The sequence below is a fragment of the Formica exsecta genome, unplaced genomic scaffold (genome assembly GCF_003651465.1).
Source record: "Formica exsecta isolate Colony F162 unplaced genomic scaffold, ASM365146v1 scaffold175, whole genome shotgun sequence".
NCBI lineage: Eukaryota > Metazoa > Arthropoda > Insecta > Hymenoptera > Formicidae > Formica > Formica exsecta.
The window spans coordinates 523,394-541,275 of record NW_021849067.1 but is presented as its reverse complement, the minus strand read 5'-3'; the positions used below and the strand labels follow the sequence as shown (position 1 = coordinate 541,275).

General features: G+C 30.3%; 3 protein-coding genes across 5 annotated transcripts in view; 2 read left to right on the top strand and 1 right to left on the bottom strand.

Annotated features, from left to right (window-relative positions):
• The window catches only part of LOC115233499 (serine/threonine-protein kinase D3), a 10,650-nt gene extending 5,525 nt beyond the window's left edge, over positions 1-5,125 (top strand). Inside the window, exons 12-14 of the mRNA XM_029803983.1 lie at positions 2,784-3,411; positions 4,191-4,276; positions 4,372-5,125. Coding sequence (XP_029659843.1) covers positions 2,784-3,411; positions 4,191-4,276; positions 4,372-4,485 — 828 coding nt within the window. The 3' untranslated portion in view covers positions 4,486-5,125. The remainder of the gene's footprint in view (positions 1-2,783; positions 3,412-4,190; positions 4,277-4,371) is intronic.
• A 4,058-nt stretch (positions 5,126-9,183) lies between these two features.
• Positions 9,184-11,368, top strand: LOC115233446. Its single transcript, XM_029803869.1, has 5 exons — positions 9,184-9,681; positions 9,759-10,029; positions 10,102-10,378; positions 10,461-10,633; positions 10,756-11,368. The coding sequence occupies exons 1-5, from the start codon at positions 9,569-9,571 to the stop codon at positions 10,897-10,899; spliced, it is 978 nt and encodes a 325-aa protein (XP_029659729.1). The 5' UTR covers positions 9,184-9,568; the 3' UTR covers positions 10,900-11,368.
• Positions 11,369-11,379: 11 nt separating this feature from the next.
• Positions 11,380-16,013, bottom strand: LOC115233444 (dihydroxyacetone phosphate acyltransferase). Of its 3 annotated transcripts, none has more exons than XM_029803867.1 (7): positions 15,886-16,013; positions 14,564-14,900; positions 13,903-14,313; positions 13,316-13,832; positions 12,961-13,238; positions 11,953-12,206; positions 11,380-11,859 (listed from the first exon to the last, which is right to left on the bottom strand). In XM_029803867.1, the coding sequence occupies exons 2-7, from the start codon at positions 14,853-14,855 to the stop codon at positions 11,521-11,523; spliced, it is 2,091 nt and encodes a 696-aa protein (XP_029659727.1). In that variant the 5' UTR covers positions 14,856-14,900; positions 15,886-16,013; the 3' UTR covers positions 11,380-11,520. The 3 variants fall into 3 exon arrangements, with proteins under 3 accessions (XP_029659727.1, XP_029659726.1, XP_029659728.1); XM_029803866.1 differs by lacking the exon at positions 15,886-16,013 and adding an exon at positions 15,018-15,821; XM_029803868.1 differs by lacking the exon at positions 15,886-16,013 and having other exon boundaries at positions 14,577-14,740.
• Positions 16,014-17,882: the final 1,869 nt, after the last annotated feature.

Sequence of the window (17,882 nt, the reverse complement as noted above, 5' to 3'; positions counted from 1 at the left end):
TAGTCTGTACAAAAAAATATTACGGTAAGATTATCGAAAACTAAATATTTTACGAGATATTTTATTTTTTATATCAAAATATGTCAGAATAAAATATAAAATAACTCAAAAAGTACTTAATGAAAAAATACTTTATTATAGTGTTTTGAAAAGCTCTCGAGATAAGCTACAAGAGTATGCAATAAAAAGTAAAGAGTTCCATTTAAAAAATTGAAGGTGACCTTGCTTTTTTATGGAAAAAAAAATGTTTGGTAAATTTTTATTATTGCAATTTGTTGCCGGTTAGAAACTGATAAATTTCTGTTTATGACTTTTTTATGTCAGATTATTGTAAGTGCCTTAAAAATCGTGGCGACCGTTACGAGGACCACCCTGTATATGTCTTGTTACGTTGAACTTTTTGTTTACTTTCGTAATTACTTTAATTGTTATGTTTATTAATAAATATTATGCTACGAGAGAAACGTTCTTATCTGAAGTATTTTGTTATGTATCCATATGAAAACTGTGTACATATAAGCATATATTAAAAAATATATACATAAATGCCTTAATAAAATACTCGATCGTATTATGCGTTATCAGGTATAACAATATTAATATTAAAATATGCGCGCGCGCGCGTGTGTGCGTGCGTGTGTATGCGTGCGTGCGTGTGTGTGTATGTGTATGTGCGTGTGTGCGTGCGTGCGTGCGGACGTGTGTGTGTGTGTTTGTGTGTGTGTGTGCATGTGTGCGTGTGTGATAAAAATAAAAGAAGTATATTTCATAGAGTGTACAATTTTTATTCCCAGTTGGCGCATCTTTTTTATATCATTACTTTTGTAAAAAAAAAGAAGATTTAAGCAATGACGTATACACGTATTGAAGCAAGCTTCTTAGCACAACTATTTTTTGGAGAAACGAAATGTATATTAAAGAATTTTGTATAAATAATACAGGTCTGCATAATTTTGCGGTATAAAAAAAAAACAAATAATTTCCTATAGTTTTTGTGCGCTGAATCCAAATTGGCAAAGCAAAATGGCCTATCACATCAGGAGAAAAATGGGGTTGAAATACTAAAAAAACGCGTTCTTTATCATTTTTGAAAATTTGTAGCAAACGAGCCGGATGTGCAAGAGACTTCAGACAGGGCTCAAATAAAAGCTTGAACATTGTATTTTAATATAAAAATATCGAATCTTTTACCGCAGGTACCATAGAGCTTCAGACGCGCCTTGTTTTTAGGTATAGTCGCACTGTGTCAAGTAGAACGATTGCCTCATGCAGTGACTGCACTGACTGCAAAACCATTGCTAATAGTAAAAATTTCAATAGTAAATTTAATAAATGAGAATGGAAGATCATATTTTATTATATTTGTAAAAAATTGTTATCTTTTGAAAATTGTTTAAACAATAGTTTTTTAACAAATGAAACAAACAAACGTTTTTAAGGGGGCATAGGGCATACCCGTTTAAACTTTCGAAAATTGAGTATATTTTCTAGGTTTTTTTTGCAGCGCAACGATTTGATAAAAAATTTTAATTTTTTTTACAATATTAATACAATATTATTAACTACTTAAATAAAAATTTTCAGCTTAATAAAATTTTTTTTAGAAGTTATGCGAATATTTGCAGATTTATGTTTTTATGCACGGTGTGCATGAAAACTCGGGCTATGTTCGACGGATTGACTTCAAACTTTGCATGCGAATTCCTAATAAGATTCTGCATCTGCTAACGAAGCCATTTTTCAATCCGATTTCCCATTTTTTGTTATAAACAAAAAAATGAACCTTTTAAAAAAAAAACAAAACTTTTTTCAACACACCGCCATTTTTTTATTTTTAAAAATTTTGAAAAAATGATTGGATAGCAGATAGCTATTAATATGTTTAATAAATTAAAGCTTGTATTTTTTATTTCGGACATGATCTACGAATGTATTCATGCACACCGTGCAGCTACCTAAAATATGGAGGAGCTCTGCAAATATTCCCATAATTTAAGAAAAAAAAATTTTTTTAAGCTAAAAATTTTTATTTAGGTAGTTAATAATATCGTATTAATATTGTAAAAAAATTAAAAATTTTTATCAAGTCGTTGCTCTGCAAAAATATCTATAAAATGTACTCATTTTTCGAAGTTTTAAACGGGTATGCTCCTTAAAATTTGTCAAACTCAATGAGCTTTTCTCAGTTCATCTTTTTATATACATTGCCTATTATTATATTATTAATTATATTATAGATATAATACATTGCTTTGAACTAAAAACTGCCAATGTCGATTATTATGTCGGGGAGGATCCATCATATGGAGAGAATTGCGGACAAGTCTCTCCTCCCGAAAGCGGTATCGGGGCTCATATAGCTAGATCATGGGAAACTACTATTAGACAAGCACTTATGCCTGTAACTGTATCAACTAGTATGTATATTTGGTTTGCTATCATAAAATTCTGTGCAAAGTAATAACACAAGATCTTTCAGTATGCTTCTTTTTTTGTTACTTTATACATTTTATATTTTTTATATTATTTAATTTATTACTTGTATATAAAGATATATATTCTAAATATTAAATATTATATATTGTTAAGCGATAGAGCGATAGAAGAAATTACGCTTTATATTTGCAGATCAAGAGGAATCTACCGAACCCGAGGAAAGCATTACCGATATGTCGTCAAATCTTTAACCAAACAAGACAAACAAGAGGCCCAACTGAAAAACGAAGTAGCTATTCTACAAAATTTGTCACATAGTGGTGTAGTGAATCTGGAACGTACGCCAGAACGGGAGCGGTCGCGCGGTCGCTATAAAAGTCATCGATAAATTACGTTTTCCCACCAAACAAGAGGCCCAACTGAAAAACGAAGTAGCTATTCTACAAAATTTGTCACATAGTGGTGTAGTGAATCTGGAACGTATGTTTGAAACGCCAGAACGAATATTCGTGGTGATGGAGAAGCTGAAGGGTGACATGCTGGAAATGATTTTGAGTTCCGAACGCGGACGACTCAGTGAACGAATAACCAAATTCCTGATAACGCAAATCCTGGTCGCGTTAAAACATCTTCATAGCAAGAATATTGTGCACTGCGATCTGAAGCCGGAAAACGTATTATTAAGCAGCGACACGGACTTCACTCAAGTAAAACTATGCGACTTTGGGTTTGCACGAATAATTGGTGAAAAGAGCTTTCGGAGAAGCGTCGTTGGCACACCGGCGTATCTGGCGCCGGAAGTGTTGCGAAATAAAGGCTACAACCGTTCCCTAGATATGTGGAGCGTCGGCGTAATTATTTATGTGTCATTGAGTGGCACATTCCCGTTTAACGAGGAAGAGGATATTAACGAACAGATTCAAAATGCCGCCTTCATGTATCCGCCGACTCCGTGGAAAGAAATTTCAAATGACGGTAATTAACTCTTTTACTACTATTTTTCGTCCATTTACTTTTGACGAGTAATATAATATTAGACAATATAGAAAAAAAAATTTTTTTTTTTCGTTGCACATTTCGCGCCCAAGACACATACGTTTTCTGTCATTGTCCTGCGAAGCAACATTGTATAACCGCGATACTTAGTAAGCACATCGTTCGACGATCCACGAATGCACATTTCCACCATTTCCGCGTCCGTTTCTTCCGCGAGCATATATACTTGGCGCGCATTTTAATAGTTTACGAAAAAATGCGCGTCGTAAACGAAAAAGCACAAGGGAAAAGAGCTTAGTCCTTTAATCTCTTCAGGGATATTAACGCATATTTGTATTTTTAATTTTAGTATATAAAATCCTTTCACGAATAATTAATCTTAACGCACAATGGTCACATATGTAATACATCATTTTTCAAATTTTTTTATTTTTTTTAATAATTATAAATCTATTTTGAATAAATATAAAATTGAAAAAAAAAAGGAGAAAACATTTCCGGCTTTAATAAATCCGTTCCTGAAGAGATTAAATTATTACGATCTATTAAATTAATAAATTCTTAACATTCTCATATCGTAATATTTTTGCGATGGCATGTTACTTACAATGTGAATACGTACTTTCTTCCGGTTTTACAACTGAATATCATGACGTTTTCGAAACGCTGACGAAAATAAATGTCCGTCCGTTGAGGCTCGATTGCAGCACGATCGAGTTTTGTACATACATATATATATATATACATATTTCTTTCAGCTATTGACTTGATTAATAATCTTTTGCAAGTTAAGCAAAGAAAAAGATATACAGTAGATAAAAGTTTGCAGCACGTATGGTTACAAGTAAGTATACGTTATCGCACGCGTTATTTTTATTTATTTTTTATTCAATTATCTTAATTATATTATAAAAAAATTTATTTCTTACCATCTAAAAGGATTATCAAACGTGGTGCGACTTAAGGAAATTGGAGCAAAAAGTTGGCTATCGCTACTTGACTCATGAAAGTGATGATGCACGTTGGATGGCATATAGTAATCAAGAGACATGACAGAACTGTTCGTCTGTTTTGAACATTGAAACATTACCGACTTCCTTGTCACTGCACAAAGGCTGGGTTCGATGTGCTCGAGCTACTCTACGGCGATTTATTCGTGCCTGATTCCATAAAAGTACGTGAAAACTAGTACAAGCTTTTTCGGTCAATATCCCGAATGTTATGTTCTCCGTACTTATATAAGAGAATGAGATCAATATCGATACTCCGAGTTTGCTTATATTCCGGGATATCTATTGTTTCTTTTAATATACTTAATATTTAAATGTAACATTCATAAAAACTTTCATAATGTTAACATTCTTACATTCTTAATATAAAATAATTTTGATTCGCGATATATTATATGTAGCGATATAAATGAGCAAAAAATACTCTATATAGATGTAGATCATTATTATTCATGAAATATTTTGATTGACTGATTGGTAAATCCACATAACAGAGAGTACACAATATTTCTTTTTAAATATGTGCTTCAATTTTTATTTGTTGGAATTGTGTCTCTCTATTCAAGCTATGTTGTAATGTACACATTTTTATTATTTGACTCTAAATGACGAACGTTATTTTATTATAGATGTGTTTTTCTAAATTTTTTATTAGATTTTTTAATTCTTTTTTTATAGTATATCTTGTTGTTACTCTTAGAAATATTGATTTATTTATAAAGAGATTCAGATTTTCTAAATATTATTGATAAAATTTATTTATACATCCACTATTCCATATATAAAAAAAAAATTGATTTTGAGACAAAATAATTGTTGATATAATATATATTTTATTGATTTAACCTGCTTTTTAATATAAAATTTATTGCATTCTATGTAATAAATTGAGGAAAGGAACGAGGCAGGGAAGATGAAAACTTTATTTGCTTTTATAACAAATTTATGACTACGTTTACACGTCACCCCTAATCGGGTTTAATAACATCCGTAGTTCGAAGGCTGGCCAATCACAGTCATTCCATTCTTCAGAGGAATAGCTGTGATTGGTCAGTTTCACACTACGGATGTTATCAAACCCGATTAAGGGTGCCGTGTAACAGAGCTCAATAATGAACATAACTATAACCCATGCATAGAATATTTTTTCTTACATAAATTGCAACATATTTATTTTAATTTTGCCTATATATTATTTATATTCTAAATTTGTATATTGCCAAATTATTAAATCATTTATAATGTATGTAGATTGATATGCAATGGATTATCATTAATTTAAGATTACTAATTATGTATTTTTAAAGAAAGGCTGATATTTTTGTACCCTGTGTGTATGAATCTCAATTATGTATTTTTAAATATTCTATGTATGTATATACATATAATTGCTGAAATGTTGAGATGCACAACGTGCTAACATATATATAGAATACTATATATTAGTTGGTATTAATTAGATTATTTATGTTGCATAATGTATAATTTATATAAATATTTTTATATATCTTTTTATACATCTTTACCTTTATATTATATATTATAATTTTAATAATTTTGTTATGCATATTTTGAAAAAGATATTTTTAATTTATTTTTTTATAAGAAAGGAAGAAAGATTTTATCGAAATTTTTAGAAATTTTATGAGAATTTATTTTACAGACAGACAGACACACACACACACACACACACACACATGTATATTCACACACACACACACACACACACACACACACACACACACACACACACACACACACACACACACACACACACACACACACACACACACACACACACACACACACACACACACACACACACACACACACACACACACACACACACCTATGACTACGTTTACACGTCACCCCTAATCAGGTTTAATAACATCCGTAGTTCTAACGCTGGCCAATCACGGTCATTCCATTCTTCAGAGGAATAGCTGTGATTGGTCAGTTTCACAACTACGGATGTTATTAAACCCGATTAAGGGTGCCGTGTAACAGAGCTCAATAATGAACATAACTATAACCCATGCATAGAATATTTTTTCTTACATAAATTGCAACATATTTATTTTAATTTTGCCTATATATTATTTATATTCTAAATTTGTATATTGCCAAATTATTAAATCATTTATAATGTATGTAGATTGATATGCAATGGATTATCATTAATTTAAGATTACTAATTATGTATTTTTAAAGAAAGGCTGATATTTTTGTACCCTGTGTGTATGAATCTCAATTATGTATTTTTAAATATTCTATGTATGTATATACATATAATTGCTGAAATGTTGAGATGCACAACGTGCTAACATATATATAGAATACTATATATTAGTTGGTATTAATTAGATTATTTATGTTGCATAATGTATAATTTATATAAATATTTTTATATATCTTTTTATACATCTTTACCTTTATATTATATATTATAATTTTAATAATTTTGTTATGCATATTTTGAAAAAGATATTTTTAATTTATAAGAATATAAGAAAGGAAGAAAGATTTTATCGAAATTTTTAGAAATTTTATGAGAATTTATTTTACAGACAGACAGACACACACACACACACACACACACACATGTATATTTATTTGTATGCATATAGAAAAAGTATACATATAAAAAACAATAATATAGTATTATACACATACATAACATCTCAATTTTTAGCAGCACAATCGGCGAACCTTAATATTAATTTAATTGTTTATAACGCATATTTTATAGCTTAAAAATATAAATATATATCGGGTTTTTGTTCTAATATGGTTCTGTATACGCCTTTGTGTTGCGCTAACGTATTTCACTCATGTATATTTCAATGACATAATCAAATTTTTCTTTTTGTAGGAATTGATTAATATTAGAATTATTAGATAAAATATGAATGTATATCTTACTTGAATGCAAATTATATATGTTTTTATTTTGTTTATCAACGCTGTGAGAAACGACAATTGTGTCGATCAATACAAGAGAAATACAAGAGAATTGATTTGGATTAATAGAGAAATTAGTATTGTATGTAAATTTATTAAAATTAAGATAGTGCAAAGATCTGATCATATTTGTTAGATAAATTTAAAAACACAATTTTGAAACACTTTTTAATTAACAAAATAGTGACCATTGATTATATCTTTACACACCTATATTCATTTACAGAACATTCTTTTCAGTACTCTTTAAAGAAAATTTAGATCCAATAATTTTTCTTAAAATAGAATTTAATATAAAAACGTGCGCGTGACAATGTTTTTGCATGATCCTGCCAATTGATTTATTAATGTATTAATTGATATATTTGAAATATGTTAAATCTGATAAAAATAATTGATATTTTCTTTGAAAAGATATTATAGCCTGTAAAATACGCACACGCGTGCGCGCACGCGACACATACATAATACATATTCGATCTGGAATAGCTCTGGATACACATTAAATCACGAATTGACATTAAACTCTTAAAAATATGGCCTATATCTCCAACAATTTTACAATTAATAATATAGAAAATTATTTTATCCTATATCATATATGTGACGCAACAGTGCGGTTTTTACATTCCCTAAGTACATTAAATATGAAATATCCAATAGATATTATAATAGAAAATGACTATAGAAAGATGGTCAATACTTATAACATAAGAAATACAAATAGACGTTAATACAGACGCATTAATTGTTATATTTTATAACAACTTTTAAAAGTTTATTGTAATCATATAGAGAATATATCGTAGATCAATGTTTATGCGCATATTACATATATATTTAAGAATCTATGCTATACAATTGTAATATATCTATAAGTCATATATAGATATCAACATTCTGCTCATGGAAAATGCATTTACAATACTCTTAGTGACGCATTTAAATTTTCTTCTAATGTAGAAATAAAAATGTTATTGTCGAATGCTCTTATATTCTTATCATTATGCTAATCTTATGCTTTTTTGCGTTCGTAGTTTAACGGCAAAATATATAAACCATGTATGTGCGTTTATATATATATATATATATATATATAAACAATATGTTTCTATAATACTTGAGAATATCAGCTCATGTAATTGTACACATAAATTCAACTTAAATTTCATTCTACACACATTCTAAGTAAAGTTAATAATTTAAACAAAAAATTTCGCTATATCATAGCGCAATTAAGTGATATGTATATACATTATTCATTCCGATATAAAAACAGACATGTCACAAAATGCAAATATTTAAATAATAATATGGAAATTATCGGCTATTATGTATTTAAAATGTCGTAGAATTTCCAATTTATATATACTATCAATTCTCTTTTTCTTGTAGCAGTAATGAAGAATAAATAATAATTAAGTTACAGTTGACGATTAGATCTATATACGCATTTCTCTTCGTAACTTTACATTGCGCAAAGCAATTTGGATTATATAAAGGGAATAGGCGGAAACATATTATACAGAGAATCGTGATTAGCGTGATAGCGCTCATTTTACCAATTCGCAAGTTTTATAAAAACGATTTTTCCATAGATAAGCTATGTATAACTATTTCTAAGAGCAAAATAAATAACAAGATTTGTTTTTACGATTTATACATTTTTCTCTATATAGATTGTTTGTACTTTGCGCGCGCGCGCGACGCATTTCTCTAAAAAAAAAAAAAAAAAAAAAAAAAAAAATTTTTGGAAAAAAATTTCGACATCGTGATAGTATATCGTATGTGAAAGATATAAGTTATAATAAATTAAATTATATGGTATCACATATACGAGAGATAAATCATAAAAAAATACGAGAACGCAGCTTCTTCTGCGTGACAATTGTTCCAAATGCATGAGCATCATCAGCCGTTTCGTTCTCTTTAATCCTAACAGAACATCTCTACTTGAAATAATAGCGTCCCCTGCAGCATATCCGTTGTCCATTGTCAGACAGTTTCTGAATTACGGATGCGCAAGGAGCGTAGGAGTATAGGAGCTGGGAAACTTGGCATATTACTCAATTAGAAACGATACAAATAGCGGATGAGAATGAAGTGTGTTTTCCTCGCAGGCGATATAACAAAATAAAAAATAACAACGTTTGTCCTCAAATATGTTTGCGAGTAACATGTTTTGCGCTCTATGTTCCATAATATTTTTTTTGAACATTAATTTGGCAGAATGGGTGGACATGCCGCAATTCTCGGACGAGAACAAGATTTATAGGTAAGTTGTAGATATATATGTTGTACCTAGTCTATAAATTATGTCCAAAATTAAATATCGCTTTTGTGTCCTTTAAGGATACCTTCTGTCCAGCACGATCAGTTTTATAAGTTTATACGCGGTGATATTACCTCTCCCGATGATCAACGAAACAGCAGTCAAACTTACGGCAGGTATCCCGTTAAAGCTACATATGCGATGGATGATAAAAAAATAGAGATTAAGAAGATAGATTCTGTCACAATGTCGACAACATTATCGAATTCACTTCCCGAACAAATCGCCGAAAATTTCACAGAGATCAGTAAACATCGCGCAGCAACGAGAACTGATATTTCTGTGACTGAGGTAACGAAAGGATGATCGTTTGATAAAACAAAACTTTTCAATTATATATTATAAACAATTTTAATGTTTTAGAATAAATTAAATAACAAATATAGTACAATTTCATCGACAAAGGATACAACATTTAATACACTTACAACTCAATCGCCGATTACTACTACGCACAAACAAGAAATGACACGGGATAAATACTACAACTACACGCTGAAGAAGGACGATGGTATATTTCAATATTTGCCCATAGACATACTTAAGAATGTTCATAGTACTTTAAAATCGCAGCCAGTGTCTTTCGAAGGAAAACTTCACTTTCTCAAAATGTTCGAAAAGACATTAATGTCGGAAATAGGTAAAAAAATTTCATACTCTTGGCATATACCGTCAAGTAGCATGATTTTTTTGAAAGGTTTTACATTTTTATTCATCGACAGAATCTCGCCTCACCGCTACTATGTCGTCAAATCGAAAAGTAAGAGGTGCGGATTATCACGGGCATGGCTACGAAGGTCACGATGACCATTCTATAGGATTTCCCTCAATAGAAGGCGCACTGCTGGCTATATCGTTCCTCACGTTCGCAGTTTACCTTGTTCGATTAGTTATGGTAAGAATTTTTTCTTTTTTTTACGACATTGTTCTCTCTTCTAGGATATCTTAGATAGGGCTTCGCTATAAATGTATCTTTGTTTTCTTTGGGATCTGTTATTGACAATGGAATCTTTGCAGCTTCTCTTTCGGAATATGAGTACTCCTATGACTACTACAACCGCTGCTACGGTTTTTCTCGGTAAAAGAAAAAGATCCATCGATCTTGATGACGACGTCGCTAGGATACTTAACAATATGAATAGTTTCGTTTCTGACTTTTAAATTTAAATATTTTGTAGTGGAAACAGTGAATATCTCTCTTTCCTCTGTTTTTAAAACTTTCATAACTTTTAATAATACAAATGTATGTGACATAAATCGATAAATTTATTTCAAAATAGCAGTTATCACAATATGGATAAAAATATAAGTCTGCTTAGGAAGATAAAAATGATTTTAATATTTTGCAAACACTCGTGCGGAAATATCAATTATTTTTTAAAAATAGGATTTTAAGTTCTCTCTTTTTACTGATATTTTTATAACCAATGTCGAAATATGTTCAGACGTTTTATATGAGAGATAATAAATAGTTAAAAATTATACAAGCTTTATAATAATTATTAAGTTTCCAATTTTCAATATTAAGCTTTGTGAACAGAGTCTCATGTACGAAAACATTTTATTCTCATCACCATTAATAATAGAACATACCTATATATCGATAATGATATCTCATTATTATCATATCATTCTCTTGTTAAACGAAATTGGAATGTACATATCAGTGACGCGTATCTCGACACACTTCCCAATTAAAATTAATTTGTCAATTAGTCAATTAGTGTTGTTATTATTGTTAGTATTAGCATACTGAAACCGTTATTTCGCGATAAATGAGTATTATAATTTAGCTTGTGTATTCACCGATGGCATTAAGATAATTAAAGGAAACGCATCAATGTAGCTCCCTATGGGACGTTGCAACGGTAACTCACGCAATACGCTGATAAGGTATGCCAATTTTGCTTTATCCGTTCGATATATATTGGCATGTTCCGGATGTGCAATTACGATACCTTGCGATAATAAATTGGACCATGTTGTATTATAAAGATCAAGAGATAAACAATAGGGATGTTGACACCAGCCTCTAGTTTCGAGCAATAATCTTTCAACTTCTTTCTGTGCTTCAACAAGAATCGTCCGATCCGTGAGTTTGCCCGACGTTCTTTCATTCCACTAAAACGAGATTTTCAGAGCGAATATATTCAATGCATACTATCTCTCATTAATCAATATCAAAGCTTCTTGCTAATAAATTTTTGTTCTTACCTCGAATAATAAGATACATATCACATATATAACATCTATGAAGGGTAATATAACATTATGCAAAATAGAAAACAGTTGCGTATTAGTTCCTGGACGAATCAGATCTTCCGCCATATATAAACAATCCTCTGACAGCAATATATTCAATGACTTTTCCCATTCTGTTTTAATTAAATCTTTATCTTCAATCGGGCGCATTACAAACTCTGTGCTGAGCAATTTTCTTAATAATTGATATCGTTCCAAAGCTACTCCTAATGTTGAATAAAATATAAGATTGATGAAAAGCTTTTCTTGTTTATTAATATAAATATTATATAGAATAAAATAAAAAACAGATATAAAAATCTATCAAGTGTTGCGCTTACGTTGTTCTCACAGAATTTAAATGTAATGGTCCGGCCTCTCTGCATATTTCTTTATCAAAGTGCTAAGACATCTTTTTTAAATCTGGGAGTTTAATAATAAAGTATTATTCTTGTTACAGTCTTATGTAGCAACCGGGTGAGCCAAATGACCAAGACCTATAATGACATAGAGGCAGTTACAAGGCTTCTGGAGGAGGTATGTCTGATTGGGGGCTACAAAAGCTAGTAGAATCTAAGTCCCGTGCCATGCATATCGCATCGTTAAAGTTTTACGAGTCGTAATATCCGCATCTGAAGATATTAATAATGAAACGTCCATGACAAATCGATAAAATGTAACACACCAATAAATACTAATCATTTAAGTGACGATTAAATAACTATAATCAGACTTCGTGTGTAGAGAATGTATATCAAACTATTAAAATTTGCATTTAAAAAATTTGGTTCTACAAATAAAAAAATTATAAAAAAAAAAAAAAAAAAAAAAAAAAAAAAAAATAAATGGAACAGACCTTTTGATCAATCTAATGTATATTCCATTTACACAGGAAAACATATATAAGTAGTTGGTAATTATTTATGTTTACATCCCTTATCTTATTATTATATCATATATAAATAAAAATACAATTGTTACCGCTTCGGGTGCCATTATCTTCTATTGTTGCAGTAATGAAAGCTGCTTCCACCAGGAAAGCCAAAGCTGGATTGATATAAACTGCAATATTAATGGCAGGTACCGCTATTTGCATAGTCCGTTCAGATAAGGAATGTCCCTTGATATTTGATTGATTCTGTAATTTAATTCCTTTATGTCGTTGTTTGAGTTTTAATATATTTGATGAGTCAAATACAATTAGTTCATTGTGCGGTTTTAAAGATTCTAATATCTCTTGTTTGATCTCGTCATCATTACTGTAACAAGTCACAAAATTATTCTTAAAAGTATTACAATATCATGTAATGCAAAAAAATAAGTTTAATATATTTACATTTTTTCAGTTTCATACATTATTGCTCTCAATGATTTGGTGATAAAGCTTTTGAACCATTGATAATCTTTGGTCAATGAATCGAATGTATATGGCTCCTTTGGTTTCATCTGAATTCTTTCATTGAGAAGCAAAGCAATAATATTGATCGGCATAAGTACAGTGTTTTTCTTGTGTGATTCTACTATAAAATAAGCTACATCTTCTACAACTGACGATGGGATTTTAAAGGAAGGATGTATGATTTTTCTTTTGCGATGTGTTGTATCTACAAATTGGCGAGCGGAGATTGGTTTTCCGATGTTAAAGTAAATGCAACCGTGAGAAAAAGGATTTTGTAATATAGAAAGTGACCGAAAAAGCGCGGTCGTACTTTCTTTCGGCTTCGGAACTCCTAACATTTCGTAAATAAATAATAATTCTTCCGGTGGCCGTTCGTAACTAATACTCATAGGTATAAAATGTATGTCGGGTACGTCGCCTTGAAGTAAACTTTCTAAAATAATAGATAGAAGACCTATAAAAAAAAGATATGGAATGTAATATCTATTTCTAATTTTAGAAATGTCTTACTGCTTATTGCTTACCGTATTTTGGCATCGTACTCTTCTGACTACGACTTCGAGTGCCCTCGAGAAAAAATTCTATCGCCCTATCGCTGTGACTAACAATAGTGTTGATATACGAGCGAAAAATTTGCTTGTATAATAAATCATTAGAGAAACTACGTCGTATATAAAACGCTCCAGTTTTACGCAACAGTTCTCCAATTATTTTCATATTGTAAAAATCCATACCAGCCGCGATATTCGGTAATGCCATGTCGTAAGAAAAAAGAATGTACGATAGCAGAATAAAATCCAGATAACTTCTATGAGTTGGTACATAAACATATTGTATCTGAGATATCTGTGTTTCCTTCTTTAAGTTAAAAAGATTGGTTTCATTTACATAAATTCTTGAAAACATTCTCTTTATAGCTTTTGTAATAAAAATACCTAAAATTTTTAAACACAAGAGATAAGATATTTAAAAGTGAGCCATATTTACTAAAATAGCACTCTATCGTTAAGATTACATTTCCATTTAATTCTACATAAATTTGTCATGATAACAAATGCATTAATTGGAAAAGAATTATATATACATATGCATATCAATACTGATTCTATTAATTGACTTTTTAAAAAAAGTCACAAAACAAAATAATACAAAAAATTAAAAAATTACTTATTATTAAAACAATACCTAGCCAACGTACTGTTGCCAAATCTGCTCTGCTAGCCATTTCATTTATCATAACACGAGCATTATTCTCGACATCTTTAACTTCAACTCCTGTTTTCTTTGCTATTGTATCAATTGCAGCTCTGACCTGTGCATCGAGCAAAACAGATTGTATTATCTTGTCTCTATTGTAAACTGATTCCACTGGCAGCATATGCGGTAACAATGGATTCATGGAACGTGTTGCCCAAAAAAAGTCACAGTCCTTTCGCCTCTCTTCCAGCATATCCACAAATCCAAGATTCTGTTCCATCTTTTCACTCAGTGTATAATCTGCTTAGTTGTTACTTAGTTTGTTCTGCTCTCGTGAAATCATTAAAAATAAGAAACCAAAGATGATATCAAAAGTTACAAGTTAATTAATGTCAATAAGAGGATGACATTTTTGTCACCTCTAATCTGTCATAACACTCACATTTTTTTAATTTTCCATTATGTAAGTTTGAAAAATATCTCAGATACAAAAACTATTTGGTGAAAATCCGAAGATTTCTTTTAAAGATTCAATACAGACGTTAGCTGCATACAATAGCTACGTAAATATAAATGACGAAATAGATTGATTTTTATATAAAACGTCGCACATTTGCAGATTTGCAGTTATAAATAGAAACATATAGAAAAGCTCTCTCTCTGTTTTTCTCTTATTAAGTTAATCCAATGATCCAACCACGTCCAGCGTACAAGAGCCATTGGATTATTCGCTCTTTTTAATTGTCAAATCACTGTCAATGACGGGCAAATTTTGCTGTATGCAAACTAATTTACTGTAATATATTGATACGGATATGCAATGAATATGTAATATAATATAATATTTAAATCGGCGTAGCTGCCATTGTTAAAGGGAATAAAGGGAGGAGAACGAGACGCATAATGCATGTGCAAGAAATTAACCAATCAAATGTCTAATGCATATTGGGTCTGTTCTTTACAGCTGAATCATAGATATATTAAATATAGTTAGAGCTTTGTTCCATCTCTGCCTTTAGATCTTTATATATATAAGTAGCATATAGATAGATAAATAGATAGCAAATTTTCTTCCTTTGCGCAAACGCATTCATATTCGCACTATTTCGCACGTTTCTCTCGGCGATTGCGCGAGGGAGGAAAATGTGTCAAAGTGCTCCCTTTACCCCACTTATCTTGACACACAGTAAGATAGATAAAGCTCTATTTATATTTATTTAATATTATCTATGAGATGAACTAAGCTGAACTGAGCTGATCAATTCAGCTCAGTTCAGCTATAAAGAATAAATCTATTGCTACCATGCTACCTTCTTCGTACTAGAGTCTTAGATAATCTAGGACTCTACTTCGTACTAGACAAATGATTGATTGATTTTTCTATACGTATGTATTATACGTTTATGCAAATTTGTCTAGGTAGGCTCTTAAGTCCGTATCAGACTAGCACATGATGTTGAGCCTTAAGGTGCATTTTCACGAGCCGCTGAAACCGAACGTTTGAGCGACAAAAAGGATCACGTGACGACTATTGTCGCTGAACTATTACTGCCCTTATATTGTACCGTTGCATTTAATGTTTATATTGGCTGCTCTGCGAGCTTTTAAAAATTTTCAAACTGTAATCATTTCAAGCGCGCGCGTTCGCGCTTTTACTCAAACGCACTGTTGATTATTATATAAATGATAAAGTGAAGTGTGTTCACGAAGGAAAATAAAATTCTTTGAATTGTGACAGTGTTGTGAGAAAAAGGTACAGAAAAACATAATTTCATGCTTTATTCAAGCCTTCGTTTCTGTAGTATCTTAGACTGTATAATATGTTCTCGTAAATCTCGTAAAAAAAAAGAGGATGATAAAAGTATATGCGACGACATATTAATAAATAAAGTATTATAACAACTAGTTAGAATAAAAAATGTGCATCACACTATTGCGACAAGCCTTGCCAGCAAAAGCTAAGCTTTTTGCGGACACACCTTGTCACAATTTTGCTGTAAAGGCATGCTCGGGTTTGCTGCAAACTTTGCGCAAAGTTTGCATCATTTTGCTTGCTGGGTATATATAACCTGATTATATTTTTTTATATATTCTAATGAAGTGATCTGAGATAATTATATGGAAAGATTAAAACGTGACCTCTTGTTTATTTATATATATACATATATATAATCGTCAGTCCATTCTTCAACATGCACTTGTTTCCTATATGCGACATACTGCCCTTAGATTATTTATTTCATCATGAGCTGCCTAAGTATATTATTAACAATATATTTCGTAAAAAAAAAATTCTTATAGTAATAAAAAAAATGCAATTTGCTTTAATTTTATACCATCTTAGCAATTGCTTTTTTAGATATAGCGTGTTTCATGCACAAATTAATTGCTAAATAAAAAAAGAATATAAAAACAATACATAAAATTCGTTTGTTGATAATTCGAATAAAAAAGTTAACATTACATTACAAAAATATCTTGCTCTTTGTTATCTCAGTCCAGTAAATATACTTATTGTAAAAGGACATGCGCACACATAGATAACATTTGCAAAATATTACATAAATATAATACATTTATAATATATGCACAGCTAGCTCTTGTCTTCTATTCTCTTTGTACTTTCAGCAGCAGCAGCAGCAGTAGCAAATGCGTCATTGTGTTGCTCTATATAATTTGTTTTTTATTAATATTTATGTAATTCTGCTGAGACTTTAATAAAATAACTTGAATTATTTAGTTGTGAAAGAAAAAAAACTGAATGCAAAAGATGTACAAAAGACATACAAAAAGATTTTGTGAAATCGTAATAGTATTTAATTAACGCATTTAATGTTTTTAAGGTAAAAATAAAATTTAAATTAAAGTTACATATCAAAATAGAATGTTTTAAGAAGAGATCAAGGCCACAGTATAATACAATTACACATTATTTAAAAAAGCGTAATTATGATTATATGAAAATAGTGGTACAGTATCATTACTTGGTATTTTTTTTTCGATTATTTCCTATGCGTTATCGCGCGCAATAACATATAATCATTTCGGTTATATAAAATATTTAGAATACACATGAATTTTTGCATTTATCTCTTTTTTTCTTATAATGTTAGCTTCGCAAAATTTATATATGTTTTATTACCGCGAATTTATAATTTCAAGATCAGATATATTATTGTTTTTTATGTCCGATCTTATTTGTCAAATATTACCACACCATCAGCATTCTATTGTTTATAACTATACACATTTTTTGTATTATACATCCAACATTCATTCGGCATATTCTTAATTACATTTTTTAATC

Excerpts from the sequence above, each read along its gene's own strand:
- LOC115233446 (XM_029803869.1), top strand. The coding sequence starts at position 9,569 with ATGTTTGCGAGTAACATGTTTTGCGCTCTATGTTCCATAATATTTTTT. Across the intron at positions 9,682-9,758 it reads GACGAGAACAAGATTTATAG|GATACCTTCTGTCCAGCACG; the intron begins GTAAGTTGTAGA and ends GTGTCCTTTAAG. Across the intron at positions 10,030-10,101 it reads CTGATATTTCTGTGACTGAG|AATAAATTAAATAACAAATA; the intron begins GTAACGAAAGGA and ends TTAATGTTTTAG.
- LOC115233444 (XM_029803867.1), bottom strand. The coding sequence starts at position 14,855 with ATGGAACAGAATCTTGGATTTGTGGATATGCTGGAAGAGAGGCGAAAG. Across the intron at positions 14,314-14,563 it reads GGCAACAGTACGTTGGCTAG|GTATTTTTATTACAAAAGCT; the intron begins GTATTGTTTTAA and ends TAAAAATTTTAG. Across the intron at positions 13,239-13,315 it reads ATGTATGAAACTGAAAAAAT|TAATGATGACGAGATCAAAC; the intron begins GTAAATATATTA and ends GACTTGTTACAG.